At 42.2% G+C, this 23,661-nt stretch overlaps 1 protein-coding gene across 1 annotated transcript; it reads right to left on the bottom strand.

Moving 5' to 3' along the window:
• Positions 1-20,422: 20,422 nt before the first annotated feature.
• Positions 20,423-22,170, bottom strand: LOC145116044 (LOB domain-containing protein 16-like). The gene is made up of 2 exons (XM_079052409.1): positions 21,764-22,170; positions 20,423-20,919 (listed from the first exon to the last, which is right to left on the bottom strand). Exons 1-2 carry the CDS (start codon positions 22,040-22,042, stop codon positions 20,599-20,601), a joined length of 600 nt encoding a protein of 199 aa, XP_078908535.1. The 5' UTR covers positions 22,043-22,170; the 3' UTR covers positions 20,423-20,598.
• Between the last annotated feature and the right edge of the window lie 1,491 nt (positions 22,171-23,661).

Consider the following 23,661-nt stretch of genomic DNA (forward strand, 5'->3'; position numbering starts at 1 on the left):
ATTACCATATATAACTATTAAAGGATAATTACAAGATATAGGATAATCCAAATCCCTAAAATTTAGGATCTTATCTAGGGGAGGAGGCTAATTTCGAAAATCATGGGGTTTTTCAAACCCTAGATTTCGAAATCTTGAGGCTTAAGGAAAGGATTTGAAAACCCTTTCAAATTTTCGCAAATTAGGGTATAGAAACCCTAATCTCGAAATTTCTTGCCTCCTAGGGTTTATTGGCAATAAACCCTAATATGTCAAGGTCATACAATTGTATAATGCTAATTGAAAACAAAAACCAATGGCTCTGATACCACTGATGGGTTTTATACAAACAATCCTATGTGTGCATGCAACCCTAGAGTTGGATCTATGTTATCACTATTAGTTATACAACATTATGAACACATAATAAAACCCTAATGATGCTTACTATTTTCGAAATTAACCAAAAAGGTTAGATTACATACCTCTTGTTGTTATATTGTAATAACAACTTAAATCTTGAATCTTCTTGTCTTTGAAAGCAAGCACCACAAGTGTAGTGCCTCTAATGGCTCACAAACACCAAGAGCAAATGGAGAGGTAATAGAGAGAGGGAAGAGGTATAGAATTTCGTCCCTAGGACCCCTTGGGAAGGCATGGACGAATTCATGAGCCTTAGGGGTCTTTATATAGGTGTAGAGATTAAGGTTTCAGTCCTTATCCTTATCTAGTTGCTTGCCCACCAAGCAATCATAAGATAAGCCTTGAAATCCCTTATCCTTTATCCTTTGGACGATTTCAAGGATCCTTTTCTCCTTGAATTCGTTCAACCCATATTTAGGATAACCATTACCATATTTTGTAACTATCACATAATTACAATTCAGCCCCTCTAGTTTAATTAATTACATTTGATCACAAAATTAATTCCTAATTAATTATTGACCAATATTAATTAAACAAATATGATTTCTCCTTTAATATATTATTCTTATAACATATTAATAAATCATAATAACCTCTTTCTCTATTATTTCTCCAGTCAAGTTGCTTTGGTGAAGGCAACCCAAAAGGACCATGCACAATCGGGTCAAGTACTTGACAAATATGGTTACGGGCTTAGACACTAATCCAACACTTCTACTCTTCCAAGGAGACCTGAACCATGACTTCGCATCATCATTCGGTGCCGAAATTTTGGAAACCTCACTCTACATCATCCACTTGTGGAGCACGTCGCTATCCCATAACACGTATATATACTCAGAAACTGATTGCATAACCTACAATCCATAAAGAGTCTTCCGCATGCCCCTCAACATTTCCGACACTTGGGAACAATCCCACTGATTGTTATAGCATAGCAGTATCCTCACTGCTCGCTCAAAGATCCACCATACATAGAGGGTTATTTACCATAACTGGAACGCCTCATCGCACCACTTCCCGCAACCGACATCCAAACTGCGTCAGGCGAAATCCTTCCAAACCACGCACCATCCGAGAATTTGCAATTCTCCCCCACTTAGAGCACTAACTACTGTCTACCGGCGGCAAAGCTGGTACGCGGCTCAATCGTCCCAATCCGAGACAACGAACTTCAAGGGATCCGAGTTCCCGCTGATGATTCCGAATCTCTGGATCATGACCTTCCTCTCTCTTGAATGCATCACCAGATACTACCCCTCTATAATTTCTCAATAATAACTTCTCACTATCATCTACTATGCTCTAATAACTTATGCAGGAAACAAACAACTCATAATAACATGAACAAGATATAGAAGGAAAAGACATACCGGCTGTCACCTCTGGCACTGTCCCGATCTCCTCCGCCACAAGATGATAAGCACGCCCTGGAGCCTTCGGAGGCTCTGCTCGACCCTGGCCCCCGTCAGTAAGTCTCAACGTGGATGGTGCTGGGACCTGCACTGGCCTGGCAGCCAAGAGAAGACACTGGGCCTTCATATGGCCCACCTCATCACAATGAGAACAAAGTCGGACTCCGGCAGCTGGAGCCTGCTGCCTGCAATCCCTGGCTATGTGGCCCTCCTTGCCACACTTGTGGCACCCAGAAGAAGATCGACAAACTCCATCATGTACCTTACCGCACTTCCCACAAGTGCGACTCCTCTGGCTTTCCTGACGATAATCAGCAGCCCTCATCCGTTTCGGCGCAGGCTGCGACTGCACCGGGGCCTGCCTCTGCTCCCTCAGCTGGAGCTCAATCTCTAGCTCGCGCCGCCTGGCAGCCTCCTGTAACTCCAACAAAGTATCACATCTCTGCGTGGACACAAACTATCTGATGTCCCTCTTGAGCATCCTCAGATACCGGGTCATCTGAGCCTGCTCCGAAGCAAACTCAGGGCAGAACATTGCCCTCTCCGTAAACATCCTGGTGATCTCCGTCACCGACTCTGAATCCTTTCTAAGCTCCAAAAACTCCTGAGCCAATCTCTCCCGCTCAACCCGCGGAACATAACGGGTACTGAACATGTCTCGGAACTGATCCCAAGTAATCGCAGCCCGTTGCGCGTCAGAATATGATCCCGTAGTCAACCTCCACCAATCCTTCGCCCCGAGCCTTAAAAGGTTCAGAGCACACCTCACCCTCTGCTCAGCAGGGCACGAACACGTGAAGAAACATCCCTCCACGTCCGACAACCATCTCATCGCAACAATAGGATCCTGAACTCTGTCAAATGTAGGGGGATTCGTATTATCGAAGTCCCGATACTGAAAGCCCCGATCGGCTCCTCCCCCTGCCGCTGCTACAGCCGCTGTAGCTGCCGCGGCAGCCGTCTCAGTAAGAGCTGAATAACGATCATCGAAGTACTCCCTCATAGCGGACTTAATAGTCCCAAACAACTCCGGAATCTGACCCCGGACAATCTCGACCACCTCCTCGCGGATGATCTCCCTGACCCGATCCTCTGTCAACATTGGCCCCTCCTGACCGATAATCTCAGGTGCCACTGGGGCCCCCTGATCACCCTGGCCTGATCCCGATCCGGATCTAGTCACGACACGCCTCGTAACCACCATACTGAAAATAGAAGAGGAAGATATCAGACAATCCGCCTAGATAACCGGGGACCAACTCCTTTCTAAACCCTAGGGGTTGTGACTTCCTTGCTACGCGTATGGGTCCTGTGCTTTCAGTAGTACGGGCCCATACTACCTTCCACACCTACCCATATTTGTCTCAAGTATCACCACAACACCCTAAAAATATACATAACATAACGAATGCTCAATCCTCACTCCTAGAGGAATGCTAAATATCTCATAACTGGTCTCCCGGCCTCACACAACCCAACCATCCATGAAACTTCCACCAACCCTGCAGCACTAGTGTATGCTAGCCATACATAACGTTGGACCCCATAGACTTTCGAATATTCGATCCTACCCTAAGCCCTAACCAATAAGAATAGAACATAAGGCCGAATTAAACATTCTCAGGCTATAAGATCTTAATTATATACAGCCGTGATGCATACACAAGTAACTACAGTAATGATGTCAATCTTATACAAGGAAAACCCTAGGCTAGCAGGCATCATGCAATCAGGCAATTCTATCATGCAATTCCTGAAGATCCCTAGCCTAGTACTAGCATGATGTTCTAATCATATCACATAATCAAATAACTTGTATGGTATTTTGGGGTCTACTTATTGGCTCCGGCTGATCGTACCCTCTGCATCCTCCTTTACTTATTTTGAAACCATTTGAAAACCATTTGAAAATCTTTCCTTGATTTGAGACTGGATTCACACGAATGTTCCTCCAATTCACTCAAACCAAGGCTCTGATACCAACTTGTAACACCCATAAAATTCAAGCCAATTCAAAACATTTTAACCCATTCAAAAACCATTAAGTTATTACAACTTGTTTTCAAAATAGTTTAAACATCAGAGTATCCCCAGAACCAAATCACAAAATCATGAAATATGAGGAGCGGTACGATCACGCCTTTGCCTTGCCACGATCACCTGATGTACCTGAAACAATAAACTGAAAACCGTAAGCTCGAAAGCTTAGTGAGTTCCCCCAAAATACCCGTACACACATAACCATACACATACAGCAATGAACAACATACTATGGGTCCAATCAACCGTCAGGTTGGAATACCCCAAGCCCTCAACCGTCGGGTTGGAATGTCAACATACTACGAGTCCAATCATCCTCGGGATGGAATACTCTCGGCCCACAACCATCGGGTTGGAATGCCCACACACCTATACATACAATAACTACTACAGGTCCAATCATCCCTCGGGATGGAATACCCCAGGCCCTCAATCATCAGGTTGGAATGCCCACCTACTATGAGTCCAATCATCCTACCGGGATGGAATACTCCTGGCCCTCAACCATCGGGTTGGAATGCCCACCTACTATACATACAATAGCTACTATGGGTCCAATCATCCCTCGGGATGGAATACCCCAGGCCCTCAACCATCAGGTTGGAATGCCCACCTACTATGAGTCCAATCATCCTACCGAGATGGAATACTCTTGGCCCTCAACCATCGGTTTGGAATGCTCACATACTAGCAAACATGTGCACCTATCAAATAACCATATAACAGTCTACAAGACAACATACTAGGGCCCTATCATCCTACCGGGATGGAATACCCTCTACTACTGCTCAACACGTGCACATATAACAGGTAATCTCCTACCAGCATACAGACAGTCAGACCAACTACAGGTCACTAGGCATAGCCACATCCAATATACCAGAATACCGATCTAACAGAGCATACCATCATATAGCCATCCTATCTACCAGGATGCCAACTAACATATCACAGCAGTAACTATCTCAAATAACAAATCAAAGGGTCGGCCTTGGTGCCTTAGACCCTTAGGTATAGTGAGGATAACTCACCTTGCAACTGCCGAACCGAACCACGAAAGCACAATCCCGAAGCACTGCCCCAAACTCCAACACATATAGCCATCAATGATCCATTGACATAAATATCCAAATTACCATAATACCCTTGAAGGTCAAACTGGTCAAAGTCAAAGTCCTGGCCAAAGTCAACCTTCCTGATTGACCCTACTCGCCGAGTCAACCCGCTGACTCGTCGAGTTCCCGAACTTCAGAAAACTCTTATATCATGACTTGACTCGCCGAGTCACCCCATGACTCATCGAGTTCAACAATGTCTGAGTCCTATCATGTCCAACTCACTGAGTCACCACTCAACTCACTGATATGAGTCTTAACCAGAAGAGGTTGGGGTTTTGCGTTCTAACTCGCCGAGTCCAAGAACAGACTCGCCGAGTCCACGACAATCTTCAACAGACTCGCCGAGTTGTTCCTCCAACTCGTCGAGTCCATGCCTATCTTCAACAGACTCGCCGAGTCCAAGAACAGACTCGCCGAGTCTTTTCAGTCCTTTATTCATACAGAGGCTTTTCGAGTCATGCAGGGGCTCCAAACTGTAGATCCACTCTTCTAGGGCATGATTCTCACGTAAAGTTGCAAACTTTACGTGGAAACAAAGAGTTATAGGCCCAAATCAATCTAGGGCTAAGGTTTAAGACAAGGATGCTTCACCAACAAGCCAAGGGCTGATACTTTGTGAGTTTCTGGACCACGACAAGTCTAGATCTGAAGTAGCAACCTCAGATCTAGACCCCTAACCCGAAATAGATCCTTAACATGCCAAAATGGCCCCAAATCTCATTCTTGAATAGATATAAATGCAATAGAGTCAAGGTAACAGCTTGTTACCTCCAAAATGTGCCCAAGCTGAAGTAGATTCTGGATCTACACCAATCCCTTGATGCTAGCCTCTTGATTTTCAAGCTCCCTTCTCAATATTCCTCCTCCAAAGCTCAAATCTCTTTAACAATGGAAGCTCACACGATTTTAGGGTTTACTGACTCTCAAAGGCAATAAGGAGGCTGAAGGGAGGACATATGGTCCTTTAAATAGGGTGCAACCCTTAAGATTAGGGTTTTCTCTTTTCAACACCAACTCGTCGAGTCCAGCTGCCGACTCGGCGAGTTGGTCACTTAACTCGCGACCAGAACCCGCTCCGACTCGACGAGTAAGCATACCTACTCGTCGAGTACCTTCTTCAATTTACACTTAAGTCCTTCAATCATACTTCTAAATTTTGGGATGTTACAACTCTCCCCCACTTAAATTAGGCTTCGTCCTCGAAGCCTACTGCAGTGTACGATTCTGAATATACCTCTTGCACTGCAGACTCCGATTTCCCAATCAACTCTGGTCCTTCCAGACCCTACCACTGTACCCCTTTTAAGATAACTTCTTCTCGTGTGGTATCCTTGCCAATACTCCCGGCCGACCACCGGCCTTTTCTACTTAATGTCAGAGCACATCAATCCAGTATGACCCGATGATACTGCCACCTTCCTGACATGAACACACCTTCGAGACTTGCGAAAGTTAGACAGCACAATAATCCACTGAGCTCTGCTATAACACTAATCCACCTTTCCTTCGCCCAAAAATTGGCGATAACCCGGATAACCTGCAATAAGGACGAATCCTGTTCCCATCCCGAATCTATTCCCTTTTTACCATGACAGGATACTGCATCCTTCAGCTTCTAGCAACGCCCATGAATCAACCAGCTATATCACATAATCATTCGTACCTAGCTCAATCAGCTTCGGGCTAGAATACCAGGTACGCCTATAACGGGTCCAGGCATCCCAAGGATGGTATAGCCTTGCATTCTCACGCATGTTTGGCCCAATCAACCCTCGGGTTGGTATACCAAACACACCAGGTCTAATCAATCATAGGGTCCGGTCATCCTCATGATGGAATACCCTAGATTGGAATACCACAACTCACCTAACCCATGCCTACAACCATACGTGAAGCCCAAGGATCCAACCTTGCAGCTCCCTCAATCTACTCTGATTCGACACAACCGAGTGTAACTCACCCAAAACTCGACATCACGTCTACTCCAAACATACCATGACAGGGAACATTACTCTCGCGATCCCTAGGTCCACAACCTACGACTGGAATATCCTAACACGGTTCTCAGCGCCGGTCTAGACTGCTCCCTAGTCTATCAACTCCGCTATCTCTAGCTCCTCTGTCCAAATCTCTAATATGGAGCTACTCACCTTCTCCTCTTCCAAAGAGACCTGAACCATGACTTCGCATCATCAGTCGGTGCTGAAATTTCGGAACCTCACTCTACATCATCCACTTGTGGAGCACGTCGCTATCCCACAACACGTATATATACTCAGAAACTGATTGCATAACCTACAATCCATAAAGAGTCTTCCGCATGCCCCTCAACATTTCCGACACTTGGGAACAACCCCACTGATTGTTATAGCATAGCAGTATCCTCACTGCTCGCTCAAAGATCCACCATACATACAGGGTTCTTTACCATAACTGGAACGCCTCATCGCACCACTTCCCGCAACCGACATCCAAACTGTGTCAGGCGAAATCCTTCCAAACCATGCACCATCCGAGAATTTCCAATTCTCCCCCACTTAGAGCACTAACTACTGTCTACCGGCGGCAAAGCTGGTACGCGGCTCAATCGTCCCAATCCGAGACAACGAACTTCAAGGGATCCGAGTTCCCGCTGATGATTCCGAATCTCTGGATCATGACCTTCCTCTCTCTTGAATGCATCACCAGATACTACCCCTCTATAATTTCTCAATAATAACTTCTCACTATCATCTACTATGCTCTAATAACTTATGCAGGAAACAAACAACTCATAATAACATGAACAAGATATAGAAGGAAAAGACATACCGGCTGTTACCTCTGGCACTGTCCCGATCTCCTCGGCCACAAGATGATAAGCACGCCCTGGAGCCTTCGGAGGCTCTGCTCGACCCTGACCCCCGTCAGTAAGTCTCAACGTGGATGGTGCTGGGACCTGCACTGGGTTGGCAGCCAAGAGAGGACACTGGGCCTTCATATGGCCCACCTGATCACAATGATAACAAAGTCGGAATCCGGCAGCTGGAGCCTGCTGCCTGCAATCCCTGGCTATGTGGCCCTCCTTGCCACACTTGTGGCACCCAGAAGAAGATCGACAAACTCCATCATGTACCTTACCGCACTTCCCACAAGTGCGACTCCTCTGGCTTTCCTGACGATAATCAGCAGCCCTCATCCGTTTCGGCGCAGGCTGCGACTGCACCGGGGCCTGCCTCTGCTCCCTCAGCTGGAGCTCAATCTCTAGCTCGCGCCGCCTGTCAGCCTCCTGTAACTCCAACAAAGTATCACATCTCTGCGTGGACACAAACTGTCTGATGTCCCTCTTGAGCATCCTCAGATACCGGGTCATCTGAGCCTGCTCCGAAGCAAACTCAGGGCAGAACATTGCCCTCTCCGTAAACATCCTGGTGATCTCCGTCACCGACTCTGAATCCTTTCTAAGCTCCAAAAACTCCTGAGCCAATCTCTCCCGCTCAACCCGCGGAACATAACGGGTACTGAACATGTCTCGAAACTGATCCCAAGTAACCGCAGCCCGCTGCGCGTCAGAATATGATTCTGTAGTCAACCTCCACCAATCCTTCGCCCCGAGCCTTAAAAGGTTCAGAGCACACCTCACCCTCTGCTCATTAGGGCACGAACACGTGAAGAAACATCCCTCCACGTCCGACAACCATCTCATCGCAACAATAGGATCCTGAACTCTGTCAAATGTAGGGGGATTCGTATTATCGAAGTCCCGATACTGAAAGCCCCGACCGGCTCCTCCCCCTGCCGCTGCTACAGCCGCTGTAGCTGCCGCGGCAGCCGTCTCAGTAAGAGCTGAATAACGATCATCGAAGTACTCCCTCATAGCGGACTTAATAGTCCCAAACAACTCCGAAATCTGACCCCGGACAATCTCGACCACCTCCTCGCGGATGATCTCCCTGACCCGATCCTCTGTCAACATTGGCCCCTCCTGACCGATAATCTCAGGTGCCACTGGGGCCCCCTGATCACCCTGGCCTGATCCTGATCCGGATCCAGTCACGACACGCCTCGTAACCACTATACTGAAAATAGAAGAGGAAGATATCAGACAATCCGCCTAGATAACCGGGGACCAACTCCCTTCTAAACCCTAGGGGTTGTGACTTCCTTACTACGCGTATGGGTCCTGTGCTTTCAGTAGTACGGGCCCATACTACCTTCCACACCTACCCATATTTGTCTCAAGTATCACCACAACACCCTAAAAATATACATAACATAACGAATGCTCAATCCTCACTCCTAGAGGAATGCTAAATATCTCATAACTGGTCTCCCGGCCTCACACAACCCAACCATCCATGAAACTTCCACCAACCCTGCAGCACTAGTGTATGCTAGCCATACATAACGCTGGACCCCATAGACTTTCGAATATTCGATCCTACCCTAAGCCCTAACCAATAAGAATAGAACATAAGGCCGAATTAAACATTCTCAGGCTATAAGATCTTAATTATATACAGCCGTGATGCATACACAAGTAACTACAATAATGATGTCAATCTTATACAAGGAAAACCCTAGGCTAGCAGGCATCATGCAATCAGGCAATTCTATCATGCAATTCCTGAAGATCCCTAGCCTAGTACTAGCATGATGTTCTAATCATATCACATAATCAAATAACTTGTATGGTATTTTGGGGTCTACTTATTGGCTCCGGCTGATCGTACCCTCTGCATCCTCCTTTACTTATTTTGAAACCATTTGAAAACCATTTGAAAATCTTTCCTTGATTTGAGACTGGATTCACACGAATGTTCCTCCAATTCACTCAAACCAAGGCTCTGATACCAACTTGTAACACCCATAAAATTCAAGCCAATTCAAAACATTTTAACCCATTCAAAAACCATTAAGTTATTACAACTTGTTTTCAAAATAGTTTAAACATCAGAGTATCCCCAGAACCAAATCACAAAATCATGAAATATGAGGAGCGGTACGATCACGCCTTTGCCTTGCCACGATCACCTGATGTACCTGAAACAATAAACTGAAAACCGTAAGCTCAAAAGCTTAGTGAGTTCCCCCAAAATACCCGTACACACATAACCATACACATACATCAATGAACAACATACTATGGGTCCAATCAACCGTCAGGTTGGAATACCCCAAGCCCTCAACCGTCGGGTTGGAATGCCAACATACTACGAGTCCAATCATCCTCGGGATGGAATACTCTCGGCCCACAACCATCGGGTTGGAATGCCTACACACATATACATACAATAACTACTACGGGTCCAATCATCCCTCGAGATGGAATACCCCAGGCCCTCAATCATCAGGTTGGAATGCCCACCTACTATGAGTCCAATCATCCTACCGGGATGGAATACTCCTGGCCCTCAACCATCGGGTTGGAATGCCCACCTACTATACATACAATAGCTACTATGGGTCCAATCATCCCTCGGGATGGAATACCCCAGGCCCTCAACCATCAGGTTGGAATGCCCACCTACTATGAGTCCAATCATCCTACCGAGATGGAATTCTCCTGGCCCTCAACCATCAGTTTGGAATGCTCACATACTAGCAAACATGTGCACCTATCAAATAACCATATAACAGTCTACAAGACAACATACTAGGGCCCTATCATCCTACCGGGATGGAATACGCTCTACTACTGCTCAACACGTGCACATATAACAGGTAATCTCCTACCAGCATACAGACAGTCAGACCAACTACAGGTCACTAGGCATAGCCACATCCAATATACCAGAATACCGATCTAACAGAGCATACCATCATATAGCCATCCTATCTACCAGGATGCCAACTAACATATCACAGCACTAACTATCTCAAATAACAAATCAAAGGGTCGGCCTTGGTGCCTTAGACCCTTAGGTATAGTGAGGATAACTCACCTTGCAACTGCCGAACCGAACCACGAAAGCACAATCCCGAAGCACTGCCCCAAACTCCAACACATATAGCCATCAATGATCCATTGACATAAATATCCAAATTACCATAATACCCTTGAAGGTCAAACTTGTCAAAGTCAAAGTCCTGGCTAAAGTCAACCTTCCTGATTGACCCTACTCGCCGAGTCAACCCGCTGACTCGCCGAGTTCCCGAACTTCAGAAAACTCTTATATCACGACTTGACTCGCCGAGTCACCCCATGACTCGTCGAGTTCAACAATCTCTTAGTCCTATCATGTCCAACTCACTGAGTCACCACTCAACTCACTGATATGAGTCTTAACCAGAAGAGGTTGGGGTTTTGCGTTCTAACTCGCCGAGTCCAAGAACAGACTCGCCGAGTCCACGACAATCTTCAACAGACTCGCCGAGTTGTTCCTCCAACTCGTCGAGTCCATGCCTATCTTCAACAGACTCGCCGAGTCCAAGAATAGACTCGCCGAGTCTTTTCAGTCCTTTATTCATACAGAGGCTTTTCGAGTCATGCAGGGGCTCCAAACTGTAGATCCACTCTTCTAGGGCATGATTCTCACGTAAAGTTGCAAACTTTACGTGGAAACAAAGAGCTATAGGCCCAAATCAATCTAGGGCTAAGGTTTAAGACAAGGATGCTTCACCAACAAGCCAAGGGCTGATACTTTGTGAGTTTCTGGACCAAGACAAGTCTAGATCTGAAGTAGCAACCTCAGATCTAGACCCCTAACCCGAAATAGATCCTTAACATGCCAAAATGGCCCCAAATCTCATTCTTGAATAGATATAAATGCAATAGAGTCAAGGTAACAGCTTGTTACCTCCAAAATGTGCCCAAGCTGAAGTAGATTCTGGATCTACACCAATCCCTTGATGCTAGCCTCTTGATTTTCAAGCTCCCTTCTCAATATTCCTCCTCCAAAGCTCAAATCTCTTTAACAATGGAAGCTCACACGATTTTAGGGTTTACTGACTCTCAAGGGCAATAAGGAGGCTGAAGGGAGGACATATGGTCCTTTAAATAGGGTGCAACCCTTAAGATTAGGGTTTTCTCTTTTCAACACCAACTCGTCGAGTCCAGCTGCCGACTCGACGAGTTGGTCACTTAACTCGCGACCAGAACCCGCTCCGACTCGACAAGTAAGCATACCTACTCGTCGAGTACCTTCTTCAATTTACACTTAAGTCCTTCAATCATACTTCTAAATTTTGGGATGTTACAACTCTCCCCCACTTAAATTAGGCTTCGTCCTCGAAGCCTACTGCAGTGTACGATTCTGAATATACCTCTTGCACTGCAGACTCTGATTTCCCAATCAACTCTGGTCCTTCCAGACCCTACCACTGTACCCCTTTTGAGATAACTTCTTCTCGTGTGGTATCCTTGCCAATACTCCCGGCCGACCACCGGCCTTTTCTACTTAATGTCAGAGCACATCAATCCAGTATGACCCGATGATACTGCCACCTTCCTGACATGAACACACCTTCGAGACTTGCGAAAGTTAGACAACACAATAATCCACTGAGCTCTGCTATAACACTAATCCACCTTTCCTTCGCCCAAAAATTGGCGATAACCCGGATAACCTGCAATAAGGACGAATCCTCTTCCCATCCCGAATCTATTCCCTTTTTACCATGACAGGATACTGCATCCTTCAGCTTCTATCAACTCCCATGAATCAACCAGCTATATCACATAATCATTCGTACCTAGCTCAATCAGCTTCGGGCTAGAATACCAGGTACGCCTATAACGGGTCCAGTCATCCCAAGGATGGTATACCCTTGCATTCTCATGCATGTTTGGCCCAATCAACCCTCGGGTTGGTATACCAAACACACCAGGTCTAATCAATCATAGGGTCCGGTCATCCTCATGATGGAATACCCTAGATTGGAATACCACTACTCACCTAACCCATGCCTACAACCATACGTGAAGCCCAAGGATCCAACCTTGCAGCTCCCTCAATCTCCTCTGATTCGACACAACCGAGTGTAACTCACCCAAAACTCGACATCACGTCTACTCCAAACATACCATGACAGGGAACATTACTCTCGCGATCCCTAGGTCCACAACCTACGACTGGAATATCGTCACACGGTTCTCAGCGCCGGTCTAGACTGCTCCCTAGTCTATCAACTCCGCTATCTCTAGCTCCTCTGTCCAAATCTCCAATATGGAGCTACTCACCTTCTCCTCTTCCAAAGAGACCTGAACCATGACTTCGCATCATCAGTCGGTGCCGAAATTTCGGAACCTCACTCTACATCATCCACTTATGGAGCACGTCGCTATCCCACAACACGTATATATACTCAGAAACTGATTGCATAACCTACAATCCATAAAGAGTCTTCCGCATGCCCCTCAACATTTCCGACACTTGGGAACAACCCCACTGATTGTTATAGCATAGCAGTATCCTCACTGCTCGCTCAAAGATCCACCATACATACAGGGTTCTTTACCATAATTGGAACGCCTCATCGCACCACTTCCCGCAACCGACATCCAAACTGCGTCAGGCGAAATCCTTCCAAACCACGCACCATCCGAGAATTTCCAATTCTCCCCCACTTAGAGCACTAACTACTGTCTACCGGCGGCAAAGCTGGTACGCGGCTCAATCGTCCCAATCCGAGACAACGAACTTCAAGGGATCCGAGTTCCCGCTGATGATTCCGAATCTCTGGATCATGACCTTCCTCTCTCTTGAATGCATCACCAGATACTACCCCTATATAATTTCTCAATAATAACTTCTCACTATCATCTACTATGCTCTAATAACTTATGCAGGAAACAAACAACTCATAATAACATGAACAAGATATAGAAGGAAAAGACATACCGGCTGTCACCTCTGGCACTGTCCCGATCTCCTCCGCCACAAGATGATAAGCACGCCCTGGAGCCTTCGGAGGCTCTGCTCGACCCTGGCCCCCGTCAGTAAGTCTCAACGTGGATGGTGCTGGGACCTGCACTGGCCTGGCAGCCAAGAGAAGACACTGGGCCTTCATATGGCCCACCTCATCACAATGAGAACAAAGTCGGACTCCGGCAGCTGGAGCCTGCTGCCTGCAATCCCTGGCTATGTGGCCCTCCTTGCCACACTTGTGGCACCCAGAAGAAGATCGACAAACTCCATCATGTACCTTACCGCACTTCCCACAAGTGCGACTCCTCTGGCTTTCCTGACGATAATCAGCAGCCCTCATCCGTTTCGGCGCAGGCTGCGACTGCACCGGGGCCTGCCTCTGCTCCCTCAGCTGGAGCTCAATCTCTAGCTCGCGCCGCCTGGCAGCCTCCTGTAACTCCAACCAAGTATCACATCTCTGCGTGGACACAAACTGTCTGATGTCCCTCTTGAGCATCCTCAGATACCGGGTCATCTGAGCCTGCTCCGAAGCAAACTCAGGTCAGAACATTGCCCTCTCCGTAAACATCCTGGTGATCTCCGTCACCGACTCTGAATCCTTTCTAAGCTCCAAAAACTCCTGAGCCAATCTCTCCCGCTCAACCCGCGGAACAGAACGGGTACTGAACATGTCTCGGAACTGATCCCAAGTAACCGCAGCCCGTTGAGCGTCAGAATATGATCCCGTAGTCAACCTCCACCAATCCTTCGCCCCGATCCTTAAAAGGTTCAGAGCACACCTCACCCTCTGCTCAGCAGGGCACGAACACGTGAAGAAACATCCCTCCACGTCCGACAACCATCTCATCGCAACAATAGGATCCTGAACTCTGTCAAATGTAGGGGGATTCGTATTATCGAAGTCCCGATACTGAAAGCCCCGACCGGCTCCTCCCCCTGCCGCTGCTACAGCCGCTGTAGCTGCCGCGGCAGCCGTCTCAGTAAGAGCTGAATAACGATCATCGAAGTACTCCCTCATAGCGGACTTAATAGTCCCAAACAACTCCAGAATCTGACCCCGGACAATCTCGACCACCTCCTCGCCGATGATCTCCCTGACCCGATCCTCTGTCAACATTGGCCCCTCCTGACCGATAATCTCAGGTGCCACTGGGGCCCCCTGATCACCCTGGCCTGATCCCGATCCGGATCCAATCACGACACGCATCGTAACCACCATACTGAAAATAGAAGAGGAAGATATCAGACAATCCGCCTAGATAACCGGGGACCAACTCCCTTCTAAACCCTAGGGGTTGTGACTTCCTTGCTACGCGTATGGGTCCTGTGCTTTCAGTAGTACGGGCCCATACTACCTTCCACACCTACCCATATTTGTCTCAAGTATCACCACAACACCCTAAAAATATACATAACATAACGAATGCTCAATCCTCACTCCTAGAGGAATGCTAAATATCTCATAACTGGTCTCCCGGCCTCACACAACCCAACCATCCATGAAACTTCCACCAACCCTGCAGCACTAGTGTATGCTAGCCATACATAACGCTGGACCCCATAGACTTTCGAATATTCGATCCTACCCTAAGCCCTAACCAATAAGAATAGAACATAAGGCCGAATTAAACATTCTCAGGCTATAAGATCTTAATTATATACAGCCGTGATGCATACACAAGTAACTATAGTAATGATGTCAATCTTATACAAGGAAAACCCTAGGCTAGCAGGCATCATGCAATCAGGCAATTCTATCATGCAATTCCTGAAGATCCCTAGCCTAGTACTAGCATGATGTTCTAATCATATCACATAATCAAATAACTTGTATGGTATTTTGGGGTCTACTTATTGGCTCCGGCTGATCGTACCCTCTGCATCCTCCTTTACTTATTTTGAAACCATTTGAAAACCATTTGAAAATCTTTCCTTGATTTGAGACTGGATTCACACGAATGTTCCTCCAATTCACTCAAACCAAGGCTCTGATACCAACTTGTAACACCCATAAAATTCAAGCCAATTCAAAACATTTTAACCCATTCAAAAACCATTAAGTTATTACAACTTGTTTTCAAAATAGTTTAAACATCAGAGTATCCCCAGAACCAAATCACAAAATCATGAAATATGAGGAGCGGTACGATCACGCCTTTGCCTTGCCACGATCACCTGATGTACCTGAAACAATAAACTGAAAACCGTAAGCTCGAAAGCTTAGTGAGTTCCCCCAAAATACCCGTACACACATAACCATACACATACAGCAATGAACAACATACTGTGGGTCCAATCAACCGTCAGGTTGGAATACCCCAAGCCCTCAACCGTCGGGTTGGAATGCCAACATACTACGAGTCCAATCATCCTCGGGATGGAATACTCTCGGCCCACAACCATCGGGTTGGAATGCCCACACACCTATACATACAATAACTACTACGGGTCCAATCATCCCTCGGGATGGAATACCCCAGGCCCTCAATCATCAGGTTGGAATGCCCACCTACTATGAGTCCAATCATCCTACCGGGATGGAATACTCCTGGCCCTCAACCATCGGGTTGGAATGACCACATACTAGCAAACATGTGCACCTATCAAATAACCATATAACAATCTACAAGACAACATACTAGGGCCCTATCATCCTACCGGGATGGAATACCCTCTACTACTGCTCAACACGTGCACATATAATAGGTAATCTCCTACCAGCATACAGACAGTCAGACCAACTACAGGTCACTAGGCATAGCCACATCCAATCTACCAGAATACCGATCTAACATAGCATGCCATCATATAGCCATCCTATCTACCAGGATGCCAACTAACGTATCACAACAGCAACTATCTCAAATAACAAATCAAAGGGCCGACCTTGGTGCCTTAGACCCTTGGGTATAGTGAGGATACTTACCTTGCAACTGCCGAACCGAACCACGAAAGCACAATCCCGAAGCACTGCCCCAAACTCCAACATATATAGCCATCAATGATCCATTGACATAAATATCCAAATTACCATAATACCCTTGAAGGTTAAACTGGTCAAAGTCAAAGTCCTGGCCAAAGTCAACCTTCCTGATTGACCCTACTCGCCGAGTCAACCCGTTGACTCGCCGAGTTCCCAAACTTCAGAAAACTCTTATATCATGACTCGACTCGCCGAGTCACCCCATGACTCGTCGAGTTCAACAATCTCTGAGTCCTATCATGTCCAACTCACTGAGTCACCACTCAACTCACTGATCTGAGTCTTAACCAGAAGAGGTTGGGGTTTTGCGTTCTGACTCGCCGAGTCCAAGAACAGACTCGCCGAGTCCACGGCAATCTTCAACAGACTCGCCGAGTTGTTCCTCCAACTCACGGTTGGATCATATGAATTTATGAAGATTTGAAGGCCATATGAAGCTTTGAAGATGAATATGAATGTTCTTGGTAGATTGTTTGAAGATTTGAAGGAATGGGACTGTAAACATTTGAAGATTGAAAGAAAAAGGAACTGTTCACGGTTGATAGGTGAGAGGATTTTGGGGTTGTTTACGGCTGGAAATGAGTGAAATGAATTGATGAGGGTGTAAACACATATATAGGAGGTGTTTACGGATGACTTGGCATTGGGCCTAAGGTGTTTACGGTTGGTTAATGGGCTTAAATTTGGGTTTTCGGCCCAATAAGAGGGTGTTCACTTTGATGAGTCCATAAACACTCTTGATTACATAAGGTTGGATCGTGAACTACTCTTCTTCAACTAAATGGATCGTGAACTTCCATTTAGGAGTGATGTTTGGCCGTAAACTCCATTTAAGGAGTGTTTCTTGGCCATGAACCTCATTTTTGGGTGTTTTCATGACTTAAATTTTGGATTAACTCAAGAATAGCCCCTTAACTTTGAACTAGTGTAAGTTTGACTTAATCAAGTGTGAATTTGATGTTAAGTGTTGGACTTTTAGTACCTTACTTCTATGATTTTCACATGTATTTGTATATAAGCTAAATAAACATACTTGTAGTTTAGAATCTTATTAAAAGGAAATAACGGGTTGTCACATTGATGGTAAGTGACTAATGTTTGTAGATTAAAATGTTGTTATTTATTCAAAAATTATTTGTTTATTTTTTAATGATTTGGTTATTTATTCATTGATTTTCAGCTTGCATATGTTTAGAACATGATGTATGAAAATATCAAGTTGGATAAAAGGCTAGCATTTATTGCGCATGTCAAGGGTGATAAGCATATAAAATGTTGTTATTTATTCATAATATAATTTGTTTTTGGTATCGTTGCCTTTCTGGAAGTCAATAGTATCCTCTGTATCATCATCATTGAACTCATTTTCTTTTTCTACATCTTATAATATAATGAGTGTAACGGAGTTAAAATATATATGGTATACACATAACAACAAAAGTATACAAATTAAAAAATACATAATTAAAATACATCACCTTAATTATGATTGCTACTTTCACCGATGGGGCAGTCTGGTCATCTGTGCGATTTTGAATGAAGTTGGATGGAGTGTCTGCTTTGTACATTAAAATGTCGCTATAATGAAAATAACAATAAACAAAATTAAACATGCTTATCAAAATATAGAATTTGTAATATGGAAAAACCTTAACAAAAATAAAAAATTCACCTCTATTGGGATTACTAGTTTCCTTATCATAAAATATAGATTTTATAGTGTATGATGATTAGATAACTCGTAACCTTCAAGTTCCTTTACATGATCAATAGGAAATTCATGTTCATCATGAATATTATTATTACTAACTGATACTTCATCATCCATAAGAAATTCTAAAGTACGAATAAACGCCAAGAGAGTTCATAAATGTTGTTAGTTATTATGTAAATTGAATATTAGAAACTTTGTGAAACTAAAGTACAAAATAAAGGAGGGAAAAAGCATATGATTTGTAACTATAAAGGCGTGATATATGCATTCCTTAATTAAGAATGATTTAATTTTGATTCTTTTTTTAAACATACTAAAGATAAGGATCCTACTATGCGTTAAGGATATTCTTTTTACTTAACTTATTCATATTCTATAGATAAAATTTTCCAGTATTACAATACATTATTAAAATTTAAAATTTATTATATACTTGATTAAAAAATTATGTTGAACTATGAGATTAAAGTTAGCTTTTTATAAAAGAAAAAATATTTCATTAGTTTTTTGGTTTGTTAATTTGTAAATTGTTTTTTTTTCAGATTTTACTATTTCAGACATATTATGAGAATCATATAAAAAATATTACTTATATAACTGTCTTGTTATATAGGCTTCATTCTGTCAGAATCTTATAAAAATATGACTAACATAATTATGCATTGTTATAGTTTTTTAATCAAATATAGAATAAGACTAGCAACACAATTCACATTATATGTTTTATATCCTAAACCACACTACACAACTCTACTTATAACACAAAACTAAACCTCGGAGTCTTTATATTAAATATGCTAATTTTGTCATAATAACATAAACCATGAACTAATATGAATGCGGTTAGAATGTTATTCGTTTTGTTTATAAAAAAAACATAAACCATGAACTAGTATTAATATATAATGACTGTAAACATAAATATAGAAGAAAAAATCACTAACATTCATAAAATCACGAACTATTAGTGATATTTATTGACTGTAAACATAAAATAGAAGGAAAAACCCCTAAAATTCATCAAACCCTACTTTTATTTTACTGGAAATCAATTTCATAATAGCTAAAACGTCTAAATTCATGAACTTCTTGAACTTCTATGCTTTCTTGGCAAATGTATAAGGATAATTTCTCTTATCATGACCAATTCCAAAGCAAATCCCACATCTTTTTTATTGAAAACTTCATTCACCTTGGAATCTTTGACATTACCAAACTTCTTATATTCATTGTCTTCGTTATTCTTAGAAGACTTTAAATCTGAATTGTTATCAGCCGGAGAATTATGCTGGCAATAATAAATTGTATTAAGTATTTATGATTACAAATAATCATGATAAAACTAAAATACCTTCACCTATTTGTCTTCAAGAATATCCATTAAACTATGAAATATAAAAAATATGAAGATGAAAGCAGAGATGGAAAAGTAGAATATCCATTAAACTATGAAATATAAAAAATATGAAGATGAAAGCAGAGATGGAAAAGTAGTGTATGATTCACAGATGATGTGAATGTATATAGATTATTAGGCTTAATGATAATTAAGATATTCATAAATATTTGCATAATATAAAGGGATTTGATTCATATACGAATCAATTAGTTAAATTAAAAATATTATTAAAAATATAAGATTACAAATTTACCCTATTTAAATAATTGACATATATTGATTTCTACATCCATACAATAAATATTCAGAACACATTAACCTATCTCTCTACATATTAATATTAAATGCATTCGATATACTAAATTGTAAAAAAAAAAAAAAAAAAAAAGACAAGTGGTCAATTCAAAATTCAACAAAATCTTCATTTAAATTGCATTTTAAAACATATATTACGTAAAATGCATGTTTTAAAACATAATTAAAACCGGGACATCCAAAATTTCCAAGTAAAATGCACCAACTTCTCCAATTTAAGGTTTTCACCATGAACATCTTCAAGAAACTTATCCAAGATCCATGCCTCGTACTCTTATCTAATTCATCTCTAACTTAAACTCTATATATACATATTACATAATATATTCGATCACAAGATCAAACTTTAGCTGATCAAGATCAGTTCCTCATCATTCTGACTGCAAGTTCTTGAAGCTCACCCAAATCACTTTCAGAAAGTCTCTTGTTATATAACCCATGATCATTATTGAAACCATTTCGGCTTTGAATCTCTTGAATCCCAATGCCTTCATAGTTGTGATCGATTGACTCCATGGAGCTCTGTGGTGATGTAGTGAAGGTCGTGAAATTTGCAGCATTTATGTAGTTATGATATGGCATTGCTCCAGCCATGCTGGGAGTTTCAAGATTTCTTGAATCCACGTACCCTTGTGCCATTTGAGCCTTTACTTGCATTATTTGTGCTTGTAAATATGCAACCTAAAGATTCATTAGATTGGTTTATTAAAAATGTCGAAAAGATCATGATACAGGAATGAAATAAATGACGATTTTATAAGTTATTTATGCCTAGAATTATGTGAATAGGGAACAATAAATTATTTATTATAATCTGTTTTTTTTTTAACCGGCAAATCTAATCTACTACTAAACTAACAACACATATTCAACACATATTCTACCTATGTCAACCACAGAACTTGAACCCTCAACCTCTCAACCTCAAAAAGGAAGGGCACCACCTGATACCGCTGGGCTACAAGCCCTTTATATTATAATCTGTTAGGTAGGAGAATCCATGAGCAGGCCCCGATCCCTAACTCCATTACTGTTTTTTTCCCGGTCATGATTGAATTCGCAAAGGGAGAAAATTTTACACATTAAACTTTTTTATTTTATAAGACAAATTAAAATTCTGAAAAATATGATTCTATAAGAAAGATTTTTACATTAATTAACTACAGATTCTTGAGGGGGATAACAAACCCCTCCCTTTGCTCCGTCACTATTTATACCTAGCAGCGGAACTAGAAAATATGCCACCCGGTGTGAACATTTCACAGATTGATCAAGTTAAAGCGATTTTTTTTTTTTTAATAAATTTATGATATTTAATTAGATTTTTCAAACACTTTTATTAAAAAAAAATTGTGAAAACTCCACATACTAATCCCATTTAGTTTTGGTGCCGAAAATTCTCTATTTTATGATTTTATATAAAATTTTGAACTATATATCTACAGATATATACCGTTCAAAAAAAACATATCCAGAAATAGAAGAAGCCAGAGAATTTAGCCGACTACATCAGGAAATTATGTACCTGTTGCTGTAAGGCAAAGATGTGTGCAACGCAACCATAAACAGGATCTTTGATTCTAGCTTGAGCTTCATAAGCAATGGTAACCACCGCCTCACAGCGATCTGCAGCCGCCACATGATGCAGCATTTTTGAAACGTTGCTTGCACCAAACACCTTATGAATGGCGGCAAACCGTGCGGGGCCTTGTTCCGAGCAGAAATAGGGTGCAAAAATACACTCCGAAGTGCATTTTCTTCTCAGAAATTTGCATGCACCACAAGGTGAACCAGTGGCGGCCATGAAAGAAGCTTGAAATTTGAAAAGTATATGGATGAAGAAGAAGAATAAGAAGAAGAAGAAAAAAGAATAAGAAGATGATGATGAAGAAGAAAGAATAAGAAGAAGAAGAAGATGATGATGATGATTAAATGCACACGAGGGGACTAGAAAATGGTGAAAAAAGAGGAATTATAAAGGAAGGAAAAGGAGACAAAGCAGGTTTGTATGTAGGGGTGTAAAGAGACAAGTAATAATTGTTTATGCAAATTTAGAATTGCTTCTTCAATGAAGGTTAGACTATTCCAATATGAGTTTTTAATATGCCTTCATTACCTATTTGTCTTTTATATAATAGTAATATAATTGATCGGTTAAATTGGTAAAATTGACGAGGAAAATGGTTAAAGTTTAATATAATGAAACGGGTTGGCCAGCTGGCTGCTGGTACATTGTTTTCTTTTCTTTTGATACACAATGGATTTTCATACTAAGAGCATATGGTATGGGCAACGAGAAGTGATATTTTTGCTGATGTGACATCTCATAACATGGTGATAACATCATGAACACCATTTCCCCCTTGGTGCTATGGCATATTTTGTTGGCGTTATGACATATTGAAACGGGAAGATTGATTGGCTGCACATATATTCTCTCTCTACTTTTCTCCTCTTAACCTCCTCATAACATGGTCATAACATCATGAATATCATTTCCCCCTTTGTGTTATAAGGTGTTATAACACTACCTCAACGGGTCCATACCTAATGCTCTAATAAGTATGCCTGATAATTCTTGACACGACCCGGGTTTGGGTTGAGTTATTCAATCCGTCAATCCGCCAACCTGTTTATTAAATAAGTTATATATGGGTTTGTCAAAAAACATATGGGTTGACCCGCCAACCCATTTAGAAATTTAAAAAAAAAAAATATATTTTTTAAATGTATTAAATATTATTCGTAGGAATGTAGGATTAAGATTTATATTAATATGACTATTACATTAACACTTGAATTTATCTATTTGTATTAACGTTTTAGTTTGAACATGTTTTCATGAATGTTTTCATTTTCATTTACATCTAGAATTTATTCATATTTAATTATCTATTTTATTTATGGAATCTGACCCACAAACCCAAATCTAACCCATGAACCCCCAACCTGTAAACCATTATAAATAAGTGGATTGACGGGTCGTATATGAGTTTATGTTCCAAACCCATCAACCAATGACCCGCCAACCGGTGACCTATATAATTAATGGGTCGTGTTTGAGTTGGTGTATTTTAACCCGCCAACCCGCGACCCACCAACTCGAACACGACAAGATTGGCAGGCCTACTAATAAGGTATATATTATTTATTTGAAAGTTTTAATATATTTTTAGATAGTTATATTTTTGTAAACATTATTAGATTTTAATCTTTTTTTTTCAATATTTAGGTATTCAACTATCAATGAAAATTTAATAGAATGCACGCAAAATAAGACATAATCTCTTGGATATGCGTATGTTATTCAAAGAATAAAGATGATAAAAGATGAAACTCAATATGATTTATATACAACAAGTTATTAGTACACTCTAAAAGAATACATATTGATTTATGAAGGCTATTTCAACAACATAAGTC

This window comes from Lactuca virosa, chromosome 5 (genome assembly GCF_052849685.1).
Source record: "Lactuca virosa cultivar CGN04683 chromosome 5, Lactuca_virosa_CGN04683_v6, whole genome shotgun sequence".
NCBI lineage: Eukaryota > Viridiplantae > Streptophyta > Magnoliopsida > Asterales > Asteraceae > Lactuca > Lactuca virosa.

What these genes read in the sequence shown, in the direction of transcription:
- LOC145116044 (XM_079052409.1), bottom strand. Translation starts at nt 22,042, where the DNA reads ATGGCCGCCACTGGTTCACCTTGTGGTGCATGCAAATTTCTGAGAAGA. An exon ending in TCTTTGCCTTACAGCAACAG is followed by an intron (nt 20,920 to 21,763) that starts GTACATAATTTC and finishes ATGAATCTTTAG; the next exon opens with GTTGCATATTTACAAGCACA.